The 16,714-nt window shown below is 36.1% G+C and overlaps 1 protein-coding gene across 2 annotated transcripts in view; it reads left to right on the top strand.

The window, feature by feature from the left end:
* RB1CC1 (RB1 inducible coiled-coil 1) overlaps positions 1–16,714 on the top strand; it is a 65,976-nt gene that overhangs the window by 7,323 nt on the left and 41,939 nt on the right. For both annotated transcript variants that reach the window (XM_054284769.1, XM_054284770.1), the window contains exons 2-5: positions 5,555–5,663; positions 7,663–7,790; positions 10,169–10,295; positions 10,548–10,718. In XM_054284769.1, the coding sequence (XP_054140744.1) occupies positions 7,720–7,790; positions 10,169–10,295; positions 10,548–10,718 (369 nt within the window). In that variant the 5' untranslated portion in view covers positions 5,555–5,663; positions 7,663–7,719. The remainder of the gene's footprint in view (positions 1–5,554; positions 5,664–7,662; positions 7,791–10,168; positions 10,296–10,547; positions 10,719–16,714) is intronic.

A 16,714-nucleotide genomic window follows, 5' to 3' on the forward strand; every position in this document is an offset into this window, starting at 1 on the left:
TTGGCTGCTCCTCAAATCAGTGAAAACAGCAGTGTGAATCGATGCTAACCATCAGATTTGAAGCTGCACAGTCACATCCATACGTATTCATGACCCAGTGCCTGATCATGTGCTTGTTGTCTTATGAACATGTTTGAAACTATCGTGTTCCTAAAATTCAGTGTAAGTTTTGTCTGAACTTGTGAGAAGCTGCATTGTTTTGGCCCACACTGATTTCAAAGCACTCTTTAATGTACAATGTTTTCTTACCTGCCCAGATTTGCTTTTGATCTGCTCTTTCACCCTTGATGTTGCTGAGGACTTCTGAAGGCATTGCAGCACCTACTTGGCTGAATGAGGAGCTTCCATGTAATGCAGAGTTGTAGGAGCAACTCTGAATATGATGGCCCATATGTAACTGAAGTAATAGGGTAGTAATATATAAAATGATTCATCTTAAAGGAGGGGAAGGAAGGAAGAAGCCTCTTAGACTATGAAATACTGAATTACTGACTTTTGAAATTCCTCTTTATTGCATTGGGAAGTAGGAGTTTAGGAGTGTGTCTTGACTGCTGTGCAGGATTGCAGCCTGGCTCTTGGGTTGAGTGGAAAAGGCTCCCTGTGCTGACCAGCAGCAGTGTGAGAGCTGTTAAGAACACGGTGACTGTTGGAGATGCTGTAATTAAGTAACCGCCTCTGTGCCTGATGCACATCTCAACATATAAATAGAGCTCCAGATGGCTGCAACCTTACAGATGTCAGGGATTGACAGCTTTTCTTTGAGACTGCAGTGTGGCTTGAACATGAGGTTTATAGGCTTTGATACAAGATTGGATCTCCACCTTCAGTAATATGTATCTTATAATTAAATGTGGTCTTCTCATTAAATTTATTTTGAAGGAGTAGGACAATTAAATTATTCTCTGCACCTGGGTCAGGAGGAGCCCTACTACTTATTAATCACATGGCTTAGGGGTGATTTTTTTATTTTTTAATTTTTCTTTTAAGTTTTTTTAGTGCTTTTTAAAGCATATTTCCTTTCAACAGTTGGCTGTCCAGAAAATGATATGCATTTGCACTGTATTTTAGAAACATAGCCATTTCTGTTGCTTAAAGCATTACTAAAGAATGTGTGCCCTCACAATGAGGTCATGCTCTCTATTCTTTCTATTTCTTCTTTGTGGTAGTAGTAATGTTCTGCAAAATTAAGGTATTTCTGGTTAGATGCATTAGGTTGTTTGCAGTATTGAAGAAAGGTCCTTGAAGCCTACTTTTAGAGAGGATCTTACAACTGACATTAAGAAAGGTGTTACTTGGATTAAATTTAGCTTCAGTTTCTATTTTCATTTTCATTTGATGTATGTACTATAAAATACTGTGCTGCTGGGGTCTGCAAGTTGAAGCAAGAGAGCATTTTTTGAGAAGGGCGCTTGGAAGAAACAAGGAAAGTGGAGGTAGAAGGCAGGTTTATAGAAGAAAACAAAATGAATTGTAAGGAATATTCTGCACTGGTCTTGTACCTTTGTCTATTATAGAGTGTATTATTAAGTCGAGGTGAAGCAGGAAATCCTGCTCGGAAAGGTGAAATCACAGAAACTGTAGCATCTGAGAGGCAAACCTTAAGAATTGTGGTATGGAAATGAAGCACAATTTAATAACATGGTAATGTGCTCCAAAGTTGACTCCATCTTGAGAGGTAATAAAGGTATATTTGCCTTAAGGGGAGATGTTACCCAGATAAGATATTTACTGAATGATGAATAGCACTTGAGTCTTTTTAAGCATGTCACAGACTTGTCAGCCTTTGCCTCAGATGAATTGCCCTTTCAACAGTCAGGAATTCTGTGGTGGTGTCCTGTGAGACTCCTGACCCTGGTAATTGGGGGTAACATTTATGACTCATATAGGAGACACTGTTACCTGTGGTGTAGCCTCAGCGCTTCTGCAGTAAGGGAAGTGAAACTTCTTTATTAGCCACGCACAGATGGTGATCACACAAATACGTGAATGTCTAGCAGCAGTGTGGAAATGCAGGCACTGAGTGAACAGTCTTGCCTTGATCAGGTAATTCAGCTAGTTCTGTCTGCTTTCAGGCTTGAGCCCATTTTGACCTGGAGATACACACAAGGGGAAAAGAATTTGGGCGGGCCTCTTGGTTCTGTCTGACCTGGCAGATGAAGCATTGATGAGTACAACACTTAGCATACAGATGTGGAGCCACATTTCCCTGCTCTTCCCTGGGAGCAAAAAGCAAGATACCATGTACTGCTTCTGTGTTGCTGTTGTGGATGGAATTTCACACCACTGGGTTTAAAGGAAAACCATTGCTTTGGCATAGTTCAGTTTAAATTTTATGGTGTTAAAGAAAAATTTATCAGTATCTCTGTTTGCCCAAGTTTAATTTGTAATCCAGATTATAAAGGAAGTATGGAAAGTGAGATGTCGGAAGCATGAACGTGAACAATTAAGATAATACAGGGAATTTAATGACCAAAGTGAAGTTGATTAATGTCCATTAAACCCTGACAGCATAAATGTTGATTTCTGTCATTATCCTGCTCTGAATGCCATGATTCAGTGTTTGAGTTTGTGAAGTTGGAAAGAATTGTACCATGAAACAACGGAACGGTCAACATTAGGTAATAAGAAGTAGAGATTCTGCATTTAAGGGCAGAAATGGATGGTTAATGTAGCCAGAGGATCATATGTAGGGTGGTGTGAAACCTGTGATGTCTCTGCTATAATTACAATAAGAGTCTGTAAGCAGACATTAATTTCCTTTTAGAGATGTAACAATGAGCAAGTTCTGAGCCAAGATACATCTGAATGCTTGTAAGCAGCACGTGTTGAAAGTATTGATCAACACTGACTTCAAAAGCAGTTAGTTGTTGAAGAGTTTATATTATACAAGAAAAGATTTTAGTAATTGCATTGCAATGTAGAGTGTAGAGCAGTGAAATACTTTGGAACCAGCACAATGTATTCATGGCTGGTTTTGCTGTTTTATTACCTAATGTGACACTATACATATTTTCAGTTAATTGTGGAAAATCTTTGTACTTTGTGCCATTCTTACATTCTTGTCATCTCATTTATTTTCTTTTATTCATGCCTACCATATTCTGTCTGATCTGGCAGCTGTTAAAGAAAATTTCAAATGTTCAGCTATTTTTTTTTTTTTTTGTATTACTGATAATTCATGACAGTTGGTCATACAGACTTCTATACCATAGTGTGAAGGATCTAGTTTATATGATAGCATGAATTTAATGTTGCAAGTCACACAGTTCAAACAAATAATCTGAGTTGATTATTGTTTGTGGTTTTGTTTGATTACACAGGTAGCAGCTCTGTCTTCATTAGCTGTCAAATTGTGTAGTTGTTGAACCTCTATTAAAACAAATGAAAATAATTTCAGCTAAGTAACATTATAAAAGCCTTGAAACTTGTAACACTACCTAAGAGTTTAAAGCTAAAAATGAATAAATAAAGCCTGATGCTTTCCTAATGGCCTGTTGTGGTAATACAAACAGAAGAAGAACAAAATGTATGTGGATATATTCTGTTGTAACTTAATGGTGTGACTTTCACTCCATGATTATGGTAAGAACTTGTGTTACTGCTGGATGATTCTGGAATATTGGGAAGAAACTTAAAGGCTAATTTGTGATATGTAGCTGACCTTGCCTGTAACAATCAGCAATAACCTGGCCTTTGAAAGAAAAGAAACTTAGGCAACTGTGATAGGTTTTCATGCATACCCCCTGTAACTTTGAACACAGGGAGATGTTGTCCAGAGATGCAAGACTAGGGAGAGCTCTCAAAATTAGTTTTCTTCCAAAGCTGTGAAGACAGGCAGCTGGAGGGAGGCAGTTGACATAGTTCCTGCTGAAGGAGGAAGGACATGCTGCAGCATGTGTTTGTTGGACATCAGTGAATCTGCAGGAAAGGTTGCTGCTTAAGGCATATATTCTCTGGAACTTTGCTTTGCATCATTCCCCTTTTCCCTGAAGTGTTCACTGAAGTTTGTAACAGCCTTGAGAGTAGGTAAATTTAGTGGAACTTTGTGAATTCTATCTGCTTTTTCTTTTCTTAAAGAGTAATTTAATACAAATTTGTCCTACCTGTGTTAGTGTAGTTCTTTTCCCCCAGCATGATTTGATGAGATGTTGGGTAAAGAAACAGCACCTGTTTTTGCTGTCTTACTGGTTACAAAGCAATTACAAGGCAAGAGAGTATTGTGTTATATTCCTGGTTTGTGGCAGAAGTATTTCAGCAGTTTTGTGTTAATGTGCATTGCTTTAACCTAAGGCAAGTATTCAGAAATTCATTTTGCTCAAGTACAGCTGCTGACTGCTGATAGCTAAACAGGAGGAGGACAGTTCAATTACAGTTTTTTTTTTAATGGTAGCACTTAAGCACACTGGTTATTTCACTTTTATTCTACCTTTGCTTCTGATAAAATGTCATGTGTGCATTTTGCATGGGTCTGATGAGGGAGTGGACAAAAGGGAGGAAGATAATTCTTCAATTCCATGACAATAAAATAATTTTTTCATTTATTAAGGTTTTAGAATGTAGGGTGGACTGTTTTTGATTTATCTGTAGTAGCACAGGTTGTATAAAATCATTTACATGTTCTAATGGCTTTCAGGCTTCAGCAAGCCTATTTTTAGTAATGGATTATCACCCTTTATAGTGCCTGATCATCTTCTCAGAAAGCTTGCTAGGGCATTAACATGATAGAAATAATGTTTGTTTGCAGTCTGGAATTTGTGCACTTGCTTCACTGCCCTGAGCCCAACAGGTCACCCACATGTTCTTTGCCAAGGCTCCTTCTCCTTTGGCACTGCTGCTTAACTGAACACAGTTAAAATGAACTAGGGTAGCTTAGAAAAGGTCACCTTTGCTGATCTGGCTCATTTTGTAGTTTAAGAAGCAGTTCTGGGAGAGGAAGCCCCTGACCAAGATGTAGTGACAGTCTGGGAGTGGTAACATCTTCAGTGTATTTAAAAAAATAGAATCAATAAATCTAACACATGCTTTGAAAGTAGGTGAATGGCTTAGCAAAATAGGTAATGTGTCAGGTAAGGAAGGTGATACTGATTCCTGAAGGAATCTGTGGGAAGGAGCTGCTGGATAAGACTGTTCATTCAACAGCAGTAGCATGTATACCTTATAGTGCTGGATTTTCTTAGATAAATTGCATTGTGAAGACTTTCTCTAGTGCTCTCAGGATCACTATACCAGCATTCTGCATGAGTGCTGAAAATAGTTTCGGTTAAGGAAAAAGCAAACAGTTCTTTATAGTGAACTAAATTTCTCTCTTTATAAACACTCAAAATTTTGATTAACAATTATTTTAAACAAAAATGATGAGCAGAAGTATTCAGACATATAGCAGATCTGGGCAGACTTGTGACTGGAGAGTATTGTTAATTAACAAAACCCCAAACAACTACCACATAATTATTCTTCTGGCATTAACATACACTGATTTCTATATTAAATGCAATTAGGATCATAAAATCCTGACATTTTAGTAATAATTGCATTCTGAATCTTTTCTTTACAGATCATCTTCTCTGGCTTTGAACAGCCATGCTACTCTGTTGCCAAAAATCAAGGAAAGTGAGTGTGTGCTTGAATTTGAAGAAGGCGGTAGCTCTGTATAATGCCTGAAGGTAATTCTTTCTTTGTCAGAAGTTAAAAAGTTAGAGACTCCTGATGTATGGCAGATGCTGTCATAAATAGTGTTGGTCTTAATAATGTTTCTTCTTTCTATGTTTTAGTTAGGTTTAGTGTTATGGTATGGATGGGTAAATGCTTGATTAAAATTCTGCTTTGTGTGTGTCTTGGACACATTCTCTCTTGAATATTGCTTTAGCTTGGGTAGCAATGTTAATATGAAAACTAGGTACTATACAAGCCTTTGCCTTTTGCTATGCTTAGATGGAAAAGAATGTCTTTTTTTTTTTTTTTTTTTTTTTTTTTTTGTCATGTGGTCTGTGCTTGGAACATTGTATTATTTAATCCTTGTTTCTAATTCTACCTGGATCACAGTCATGAATACCCTTTGGGAAAAGTGTGCATGAGACTGGTAATTCTGAAACATAGTCCAAAGAATTTATTAATAAAATTAAAAACTTTCACTTTATTCTTGGTGTTCAGCAGTTTTTACCTGTCTAATAGCTTAGTTTATAGAGTATGTTCTTTTTCTGATTCAAAATGAAGTTGGTGCCACTGAGTACAGTAGAGTTCAGGTGTAAGGACAACAAAACTCTCTTCAGATCAAATTATTTAACTGGTCCTTTTTTATTTGATGTGCTTCTGTTTCAGAAACCTTTTTATAAAAATACATATTTTAACTATGTCTGTAGTTAACGCTTGAAAAGCATGAGGATAGCTGCTCTCCTGTAAGCAAACTCTTATGACTTTCTGGAATAGTCTCATAAAACCTCTTCCCCCTGCTCATATTAATGGCATGTTTGTTATTTTTCTCTGTGGTTTGTCAATTTTTCTTTGTCTAGACAGAGATAAATGCACATTTAGACTAATTTTCAAGTAATATGATTAACTGCATGGATAGCTGTGTGTCTTATTAATATTTCAAGGAAAAAGAGATGACTTATATTACCTGTGTAGTAATTTAATCCAAAAAGTCATTTTTAGAATTAGATAAAAATATTGCTTAGTGGCTAAAACTTACAGCTTAACTTTCTGTCATTTCCTTCCACAAAAAAATCTCAGGTCATTAGTGACTGCAGTGCTTGTATTTCTGCAGCACCAGCTTTGGTAGTGTGGTGGAAATTACTCATAAGCTTCCTAGCTCCTAAGGAGAAGAGAAAAAGGCTCAGAAGTGTGAAGTACTTTAGTAATAGAATCACAAATTAAAGCTCAGTGTTTTATGAGGCAGGTTAAAGTTTTTCATATGTCACATACACTGGAAAAACACATGCATAGAGTTACTCATCCAGGTTCTTGTAGGGCACAGGACTGAAAATATGTGTTGACCTTCTTGCTTGAATACTTCATATTTGCCATCGGTAACAAAGAAAGAAGCTACAGATTTAGCTAATGCTGATAATAGAAGAAAAGATTTTTAAAGCTGTTACTTATTGTAGAGAAATACAAAAAGGGATTTTGCCTTTTTTCTTTTTCTTTCCTTTTTTTTTTTTTTTTTTGCCAATGCTTCAATTTCTGAGGGAAAACATATGGATAGGGATAGCAGTTAGCAGATAGACTTAGTAGCTGTAAGTTGAGGAGTTACTAGATTGTGTTGCTGTTTGTAAAATCTAAAAAAGATGTCTGGAAATTACTATCTGGGATTTTAAAAGGTATTTCATAATTAAGAAAAGCCAGGAAATTATCTGGGATGATGGCTTCTGCTTTTGGAAGTCATACTTTCTTGTGTTTTTCTAATTTAGTTTCTTTTATTCTTCTCAGTGTATATTCTCAGGTATTCTCCTAACTGTCTGTGTATGCATATGTATGTGTATATGTTACCTTGCCCATGTTTCTGGCAAGAGGAACAACATCTCTGTCTTTGGTAATGAATAAAGAGCTGTGGAATGTGAGCACTAATGTATTCACACACTATATATCTGAAAGAGTGTTTTTGAAAACATATGTCTGTCTTTTTCATAACTCCTGTGAAACTAACACTTGACATTTTTGTTTCAGTTTCTAAATGATTTTAGCAGTGGAAGTTACAAACTTCAGAGACCTAAAGAAATCATCATGAAGCTATATGTATTTTTGGTCAACACTGGAACTACCCTTACATTTGATACTGAACTTGCTGTACAAAAGTAAGAGTAAATTAATTGTGTATTGCTTGTTTTAAATTAAGAAGTGTGTATACTTTTATATAGTAAGTGTTTGACAGATGAAGATTAGGGTTTTTTTAATATGTCATTGTGGTTTTCTTCTAGATTTTCTGGTATTTGAGTGAATTTTGGTGTGTTTTTTCCTTAATTTTTTTTTTTTTTTTATGATTAGCATTTTCATTGCCTTGCCAGGTGATTGTGTGTGTGAAAGAGTAGAGAAGTTACTTTCTGGGATAGTGGCAGAGGCTGACCTGCTCCTCACTGAGTGTGGTGTGTTTGGTGATTTTTGAAAAAACTGTCTGAATGACTTCTGATGATTTGTTCCCTTTTTTTTTGAATAATATTTTTATGTGGAATTTCTCTAGTAAAGACCTCTTTTTTACTGTCTGACATCATAGAGGGAGTTCTGGAGGTTGTCCTTTCTCTTGTCAGTACATTCATCCTGAAGAAAATGTGTGCTCTGGAATGTTTCTAGATGCTAAAGAATTGGCATGACGGTTTTTGTCTCACGGCTAGATGGGTAAAAGTTGGTTTTGTGCTAAGTTGTAAGGCTCCAGACTATTTTACATGGTTTTATATGTAAACCATGAACTTCTGAATGTCCATCTGCCTGGAGCATGATCAGTATTAGAGGATCATGGTTAAGTCCCAACAAATTTACTGTTTCTATTTTTTTTTTCCACTGCATGCTAAAAGCATCTTGTAAATGTATAGATACTTTTTAGAGAGGTTTGTATTGTATCCTTTTTCATTGTTCTCATGTGCAAGACCTTGGGGGTAGCAAGGGCCAAGCTCACCTGCTATCTTCATAGTTTGTTGGTTATGGATGTGTTGCAAGTAATAGGGTAAGAAAGTTTTCTACCATGGATTTTTTTTTTAATAATTCATTGTTTCCTTTCTCTTGGATTCCTGTTTGTAATTTTCATGACTGAAAAAAGACTGTCCAGACTGTTTCTGTGTGCTCTTCTCTAAAGCCAGCTGACAGTCAGGCTATTACTGAGCATGAAATAGTGTTTCAGCCATTCTGTTTCTGCTGGGTCATTTACAGATGTGCCCACTCCCCTGTAAGCTGTCTGGTACATTTAGACATTGCATTTTTAAATCATGATAAGTGAGGTGCAGCATCTAAGCTGCCATGCCAGACTCTTAATAGTTTGCTATGGGCCCACTTTTTGCTCAGTTGAATTGTTCTTTGAGAAAGCTTTCCAACAACTGGACCATGCAAAATCAGACTCTTCAGTTGAACAGTATAGCTGCTTATTCTGTATATCTGCATATATAGACTTGCATTTTCTAGTAAGACTGACTTTATTGGGTTCTTCGCCTGTCTCCTTGTACATGGACTGGCCAAGTTATCTTGTTAAAGCCCAGGGAAGTGCTAGTTGAATGGCTGCTGTAACACAGCTAGCAAGTACAAGCTTGCACTCATGAGAGGTTTGTAATGCATGTGTGATGTCATGCTGAATCATGGTTGTTTTAAATAACAGATCTTTATGATCTTTTTCAAGTAACAGTAACACTGTTATTCTTCCTACTAGTTACATAAAAACTGTTGGTGCTTATATTATTCACTTCGTATTCTGAAGCTTTTTTATACCTTTGCACAGATGCTGCCACAGTGTGTTATGTTAGCTGGGGTCAGTGACTGTATCAGATTAGTGAAATCTTGTTTACTTTGCTGTTCACAAGTGTCTTAATGACAGTTCTAGACTGTCTAAAATATGATGTAATGTTAAAATGTCGTCAGCTAGATTTAAATGTGTAAGGCTTGTGAAGGAAGACCAGAAATGGTCTATTGCTACACTGTTTCTCTGTTAAAATCTGTGATGTTTATGTTAATTTGTCATATACGTATTGATTGTTGAATTTCCTGTTGTTGTTAAGTGCTTTATGTACAGTAAATCAGTCAGAGTTTATTAGGTGGAATTGTGGTTGTGTTGTGAACAATGAAGTGTTGATAGTCTTGACTTCTAGGGCCTTAGCAAGTCAGCTGTTTGGTCACAGAGTATAAATTCAAGGAACACAATATGACTTTTACAGTGGCTATCCCAAATGCTTGGTGTGACTTAATCCAGAATTTCAGCATGCCAGCAGATCTGGGAAAAAATATTGCTGGTGGTATATCAGCAATGCAGAGGCTGTTTTCTTTTAGCTGATAGTGTATTAATTGGATATCTAGAATGCAACACATCACAGCACTTATAAAATTTAGAAATATGTCATTGTGCAGAATAAAAATACTTGTTTTAAAAATGTTCTGCTTAGACACAGATAAGTCACCTGTGTCTCTTACAGAAATGCGTAAAATTGTAGACATGAGTAATCTGATAGCATCAACTTCTCTTCCCATTTTTTTTCAGTGTGGCTGATCTGAAATATGCAATTCAAACAAAGTATAAGATTGCCATTCAGCACCAAGTACTGGTTGTCAGTGGAGGAGAGTGTATGGCACCAGACAGAAGAGTGTGTAGTTACAGTGCTGGAACAGTAAGTTCATGCTGCATTCTTAGCCTAAACTCTCATTTATAGGGGTCATTTAAGGATCATGCCTTAATTTTTAATTTTTCTTCCATAGTTTGCTGAGTTTCTTTCATTTGAGATACAGGTGTTTATATTCAGCTTCTAAGTGTAGATTTTAACTTGTTCTCAAGACACATTACTCACATGAGGAAATAATTGATAATTAAACAGGAAGTTACCTTTACTCAGTGTTTGGTTTTGTTTCCTTTTTGAGTGTAGGACACCAACCCAATTTTTTTATTCAACAAAGAAATGATCTTGTGTGAACGTCCACCAGCTATCCCCAAAACCACATTTTCAGCAGAGAATGAGATGGAATTGAAAGTAGAAGAATCTCTTATGATGCCTGCAGTGTTTCATACAGTAGCATCACGAACACAACTTGCTGTGGTAAGTAGATTGTTACTGGATTTGCACACCAAAGGAAAATATGTCAGAGGGAAAGCTTGATGTAAAACATGAAGTAGTTTCTTCAAAAGGCAGTAAAAATGCTGTATTAAGTGGCGATGTACTCTTCAGAGCCTTTGTCTCAGAGTTTCAAGGTAAGTTTTGAGAGATGTGCTTGCTTCTTCAGCATGTTCAGAGCTTCTTTCAGAACTGTAGTGTGAGGCACCTTTTGGATGTGTACATTTGCAAAAGTATTTACAAAACAAAAATGGTCAGATTGCTTGGACCATGTCTTAATGCACTGCCTTATTTTCCAACAACTTTGAGTCTGCCTCAGCCTGAAATGAGAAAAGTAACTTTGGAAGCGATGTTAACTCAAGTAGAAAATTAACACTATGATTTTTAAAAGCATGTTGCCACTCTTCTGTTTTATGCTCATATTGTATGTCTAAACTGGTGAGGAATTAATAAAACAAAGCTTTTTCCCACAGTTCAGGTTGCTTATTATTGAGTACTGCCTCTTACTTGCATATTGCATATATTTACTTGCAAGTTGGTCAGAAGTGCAATTTGATTATTTCTGTGTTGTTTTGATAGGGAAAAGTGGCTCACTGCAACATGTTCAGTTAAATACTAATGTGCATGCAGTAAAAACCAGCTGCATGCTCAAGACACTGACACAATGCCTTCAGTAGTTATGTTTTGTTTTTAGAGATTGTTTCTGTATTAAAAACTGATCTCCTTTTCTTTACAAATTTTACATTTAAATTTATTAAGCATTTTTCATATCTCTAAAGATTATTCCAGTGGTTGGCAGCAGGAGAATAGTTATGTGGAGCGTCTCACACAAAATGAATAGTGATATGTTTTTTGTCTTGGTAAAAAGTTTCTTAGTTTTAGTGACAACTCTAATGCAGTTAAGAAGAACATGTAGCACTTGAAGTGGCTGGGATTTAATACTACAAAGCAGAATTTAGAGAAGCTTGTTAACTGTTGTATAGAGAACAGGGATTTTGGCATCCTGGCCGTCAGGAGGGGGAGGGTTCTCCTGAATAATGTGAAATAATGTGACCTTGACATACTGTCTGATTTAAGGCAAGGATTGAGTCCCATAGACTGTCTTTCTCTCTCCCCCACCTGTTGACAGTTAGAGCTGACTTTGTAAATAGGACCTTGAGTTATTAGGTGTCTGTGAGTCATATGACTGTCATAGGCAAGAGTAGATATCAATGTGAGTTCAGCTAAGGAGTAGGAGGTTTTCAGTTGTGCTCTGGTTTTACCAGCTGAAACTGAAAGTGCTTTAAAACCATTCTTTGTGAAGTATTAAGAGGAGGTTATAAAAGTAAGGAAGACTGATAGCTTCTAAATACTTCACATTGATTTGATGTGAAGGTAGGGCTGTAGTAATTGCTACAGTGTTTGTGTTTTGTTGAGGATAATGGAAGTGAAGGGTGATGATACTCAGTTTCATGTTTCTCACTGTTGTTTTATCTGGTTTCTCTGTTCTGTACCCTGTTTTTTGCTCTTAGATACTTAATTTGGCTTTCAGTTTGGTAAAATTACTATACAACAGTGGAACATATTTAGTCCCTCTGGAGTAAGCTTTTTTTATATTCCAAGGTTTTATAAAAAATACTCCTATTTAGACTTGGAAAGAACTGTTGATGCTGCCTAATATTCCCCCTTTGTGTCTGAAGACTGTATTAATACACAGTGCATGCAAGTTCATTTCAGTATTTATGCCTTTTAAATATGTTACTTAGAAGATCTTTCTAAAGATCTAAATAACATATTTATAGTTGTTTCTACATTCTGGGTGCAGGTCTATAATACTATTAATATTTAGCCACAGACTGGCAACTATATAGAGTGATCATGAGTTGATTTGCAAGGAGAAAATAAATCTTTCCATACTCAGTGTCACCTATTAGTAGTATTGCAGGACTGGAGGAAGCAGGGGCAGGAATTGTCTTTAAACATGGGTCCAGGTAGAATTCAGGTGTTATTTTTAGCTTGCAGATTTATTTTCAGGAAGATTATTATTTGTTCCCCACTTTTGAGAGTTCTTCCCTCCTTATAAAATGGTTATAGTGATGGTATTTGTTTTCTTATGAAAAATTGGAAATTTATGTAAAGATTAAATAGGTAGTAATATTCTTAAATCTGACTCACCTTTACATTGACATTTAATTTTATCCAAGATTTTAAATGTTCTAAAGCCACAGGCTCTGTGTTAGGTTGTGAAAATGAATTGAGTACTTCTCTGGGATATCAGGGGACTGATAAATCCATCATATGTAATAGAAGATTAGTAAATAGTCTGTTGTGATTTTTAGATGTACCAAGGTGTGAAACCTGTGTAAACAAGTATTGCAGTGTTGTACTGAAGTAGTTTTTCATGATGCCTGCTTGAAGAATATTGAACAGTAATTCAGAAGAAACTGAGGGAGGACTGGGAATGTGGTTAGATCATTAATCTTCTCCAAGGTTCACCATAAGCCTCTTGCCTGGGAGGAAGAAGGAACATGGGATATTAATCCTTCTCAAAATTGATTAAGATCTGGGGAGAGCTGGAAAGGCTCTGAACCTCTGTGGTTGTGTGATTGATGCACCCAAAGTCACACTGAGAGTACTGTATGGGAGAGTTCCTACAAAATAATCCAAGCTTTGTCTTTTTATTAATTCTAGAGAAATGGTAACCTGCTTTACCAGAAAAACAGAATGGCAGTACTTGATGATGGAGAGGTTTTTGCCTGTTGTAATTCTTTAGAGCATTTTAATTAATTAAATTTGACTAATTAATACTTACTACTAATACGTGTGCTATTATATGATAATGTAGTAGGAAAATGTTACATTCTAAATTATTGCTTATGAAAAAGTCTTACCTGTTTTTGTCAACAACAAGAAGCAGTGATGTATAAATATTAAAAGAAAGGAAGAATATTTGAATATTTGATAGCTACTTGTTTCTATTTAATCTGGTATCTGCTCTGCCCAGAGACTATAGGATATGATCTTTAAAATCAGACTTGATAGGAAGTTGAAAACATAGAGTGATATATGGCCTCTAATTTTTTTTTGCTCTCAGTAAAAGTAGTTCTAGGGTCTTCTTTAACAAGTATTTTTATGAGTCTATGCATTGTGGCCTCTCCATCATGTTTTCTATGTCTGTAATTTTTCTGTGTCTGTTATTAAATTAAATTATGTTTTTGCTTTCTGCCTTTTTTTTTCCATAATGTGTTGTTACTACTCAGGTATGGAAGTCATATTTTAGTTCATAGTGGAGGTCTTGGCATTCTTATGGCCTGTTGCATATATATATTTGTCGGATATAAGTATATGTAAAAGCAGCCATTCCCCCCCCCCCCCCCCCCCCCCCCAATTAACACTAATTTCTTTGAGTTACATAAAAAGTAAAAAAAGCTGCATCAAAAAATTTACAATCTTTTTTTAGGTTTCATAACTCCTAACCAAAAATTATTCCTGTGCAGAATGTATCTTGCATTTGGTTTTCCATGGTACTGTGTGTGTCATACATCCATTTTCTGTTTATTTCTGTTTTCATGATTTTAGCATCTATTATGGATTTTCTTAAGTTACTGTTCACCACCTATGATCTGATTATGTAGAATTCAAAGCATAAAGATTAGGTAGCTTTAAAGAAGCTACATCTGTTCCCTTAACTCATTTCTTTACTATTTAAACTGAAATTCTTGTCACAGATTTTGTCGTTTACAATATGATGTCATTGTTCATATGTTTTTTTAAAAGGCTCAGTTAAGCCAACTCTCTAAGCCTGTTTTCATTTTATGTCTTGCCATTCTGGTTTCTCCTGGGCTAAAAACTTACATTTGAGATGTCTCTGCCTGAAGGGCTCCAGGTTGCCTTTTTTGCAGCTAGCCTGGTCTCCCACCTTTCTTGCAGTTGAGCAGTTCTTGCAGTGAGCTGCAGTATGCGGACAGTGAGGTGCACACAGTGTTTGCAAAAAGTTACGTGCACACCAGCTGAGAAAACAAGCTGTTCTTTACACAGAATATTGTGCAATAGGTTGTGTTGTGTCAATCTTATGGTCTTTTAACACCACTACTTAAAATAATTTCTGGTAGCTTAGCCTTTAGGAAAGGATTTTTTTTTTTTCCAAGTGATCCAACTGAAGTTCATTTTTCTGGGAGGGATATTGAACTTTTTGGGAGTGGGTATCTTTCACACTTCATGGGATGTTGCTGCTGTCATAATCAAACTGTCAATTCCTGTCAGTTCTTCTTTGAGAAGTGGAAATGAGGATGAGAAACTGTGTGGTCATTTCATTGAGAAGTGGAAATGAGGATGAGAAACTGTGTGGTCATTTCATTTGGTTGTGTAAAACCACGACTGTAGTCATAGTACATAGTCATAGATCATTCTCAGTTTAGTTTCAAACACTTCAGATATTTAAGCCAAGAAGTATAGTCATGCTTCCTGAAAACTGTGGATCTACTATTTAGAGAAATGCTCTTTTCTACTAGAAAGTTGCTTTGAGACTCTCTGGAAAGAATTATTTTAAAATATTAATGTTCTTCATGGTGTGTAGTGCTTGAAATAATTGTGTGGCCAAATTAATTTTGGCTAAAATATTTGTCTAATAGTCAGGCACACTTCTGGCTCCTCCTAAGAAGCCCAGATTTCTCTGTCAGATCAGTCTCAATCTTTTAAAGTAATTGAGCAGGGTGTGGTAAAATGGGCTTTAGTTTATCCCAAGGTATAATGAAAGATTTACTCCAAGGTAGATCTTTCTAAATGCTACTATAGCATTTTTTTTGACCTTTGTAACCAAAATTTTAGATCAAGATTATAAAAAATTGATCAGAATGAAAAAAGTTGAGTGACTTGGAATCAAGCTAGTGGAAGCCAACACTTACCTTATACCATGGTTTGACTCCCTGATGTGGTGGTTTATATAATTTCTCTGTTTTTTGATGGGAAGTTCTGTAACTTGACTTCTCCAAATCTGCTTATAATATCAGAGAGAACTAGTGAAAGCATTACTGAAGAAAGGAATTAATCTGTCACTTCGAAAATTACTTCTACTGTGCTATGCTGGTGAAATAAGTACTTTCTGAGTAGGAAATAAGTTATGAACTGTGTGGACAAATGTCCAAAGGACACAGTCACCAAAAATAACCAATATTAAAGGAGAATGGAATAAACAGCTGTCTATGGAAAGAAGTTACCATGAAATATCAGTCTCCCTCACAGTGAAGTTAACTGCTCCAATTACAGGGTTTTTTTACAACTTAAATGTTGAAGTGTACCTTAATTTAGTAGTTTCATGTTACAGCTGTGTATGTATTAGAGATAATGGTTACTAATTTTGGTAAACAAGGTAACAATTCCTTGTTGTGAAAGCATTTATCTGCTGTTGCAGTAAGTCTGTGGAATTTTACTTTCAAGGATCATTTCTATTGGTCTGAGGTTGATTGAAACCTGTAAGGAGTCCCTTGTACAGGATTCAGACACATGGCAGTAGAGGACTTTGACTTATTTCCTTCTACCACAGGGTTTTAGAAAATGGAAAGAACCCTGCATTTCCTGAGAGGAAAATTAGAGGTAAGTCCAAAGACCGTTGTCAGATTTTGCTCTGACATTCAGATGAGCAGAATTATGGCAGCAGGATGCAGAGACAGTCTTGAAATGAATACTAAACACTTCACCAGTTAATTTCTGCTTTAAATAAAACATACTTTGTTGATTCTACTGATTTTTGGCTGAAGCCTAGGAAAAAGAATTCATTATAAGAAGATTCTTCATCAGAAGAATCACCTACATTTAATTTGTGATTCTCAAAGGAAATAATTCAGCTACACACTCTGTTACAACACCTAGCCAAAGATTAAATGCATTCTGGTGGCCCTGTGGATTTCTTGAAAAATTTGGTCTTGAAGATGTCATTATTTACTCTTCAAATAACAGCACGTAGGTATTAGTCTGGGTCTTGGTATTCATGTTCTGCTAGTAGT

Source organism: Melozone crissalis, unplaced genomic scaffold (assembly GCF_028551555.1).
Source record: "Melozone crissalis strain CALT ecotype California unplaced genomic scaffold, PUWL_Pcris_2 ptg000042l_1, whole genome shotgun sequence".
NCBI lineage: Eukaryota > Metazoa > Chordata > Aves > Passeriformes > Passerellidae > Melozone > Melozone crissalis.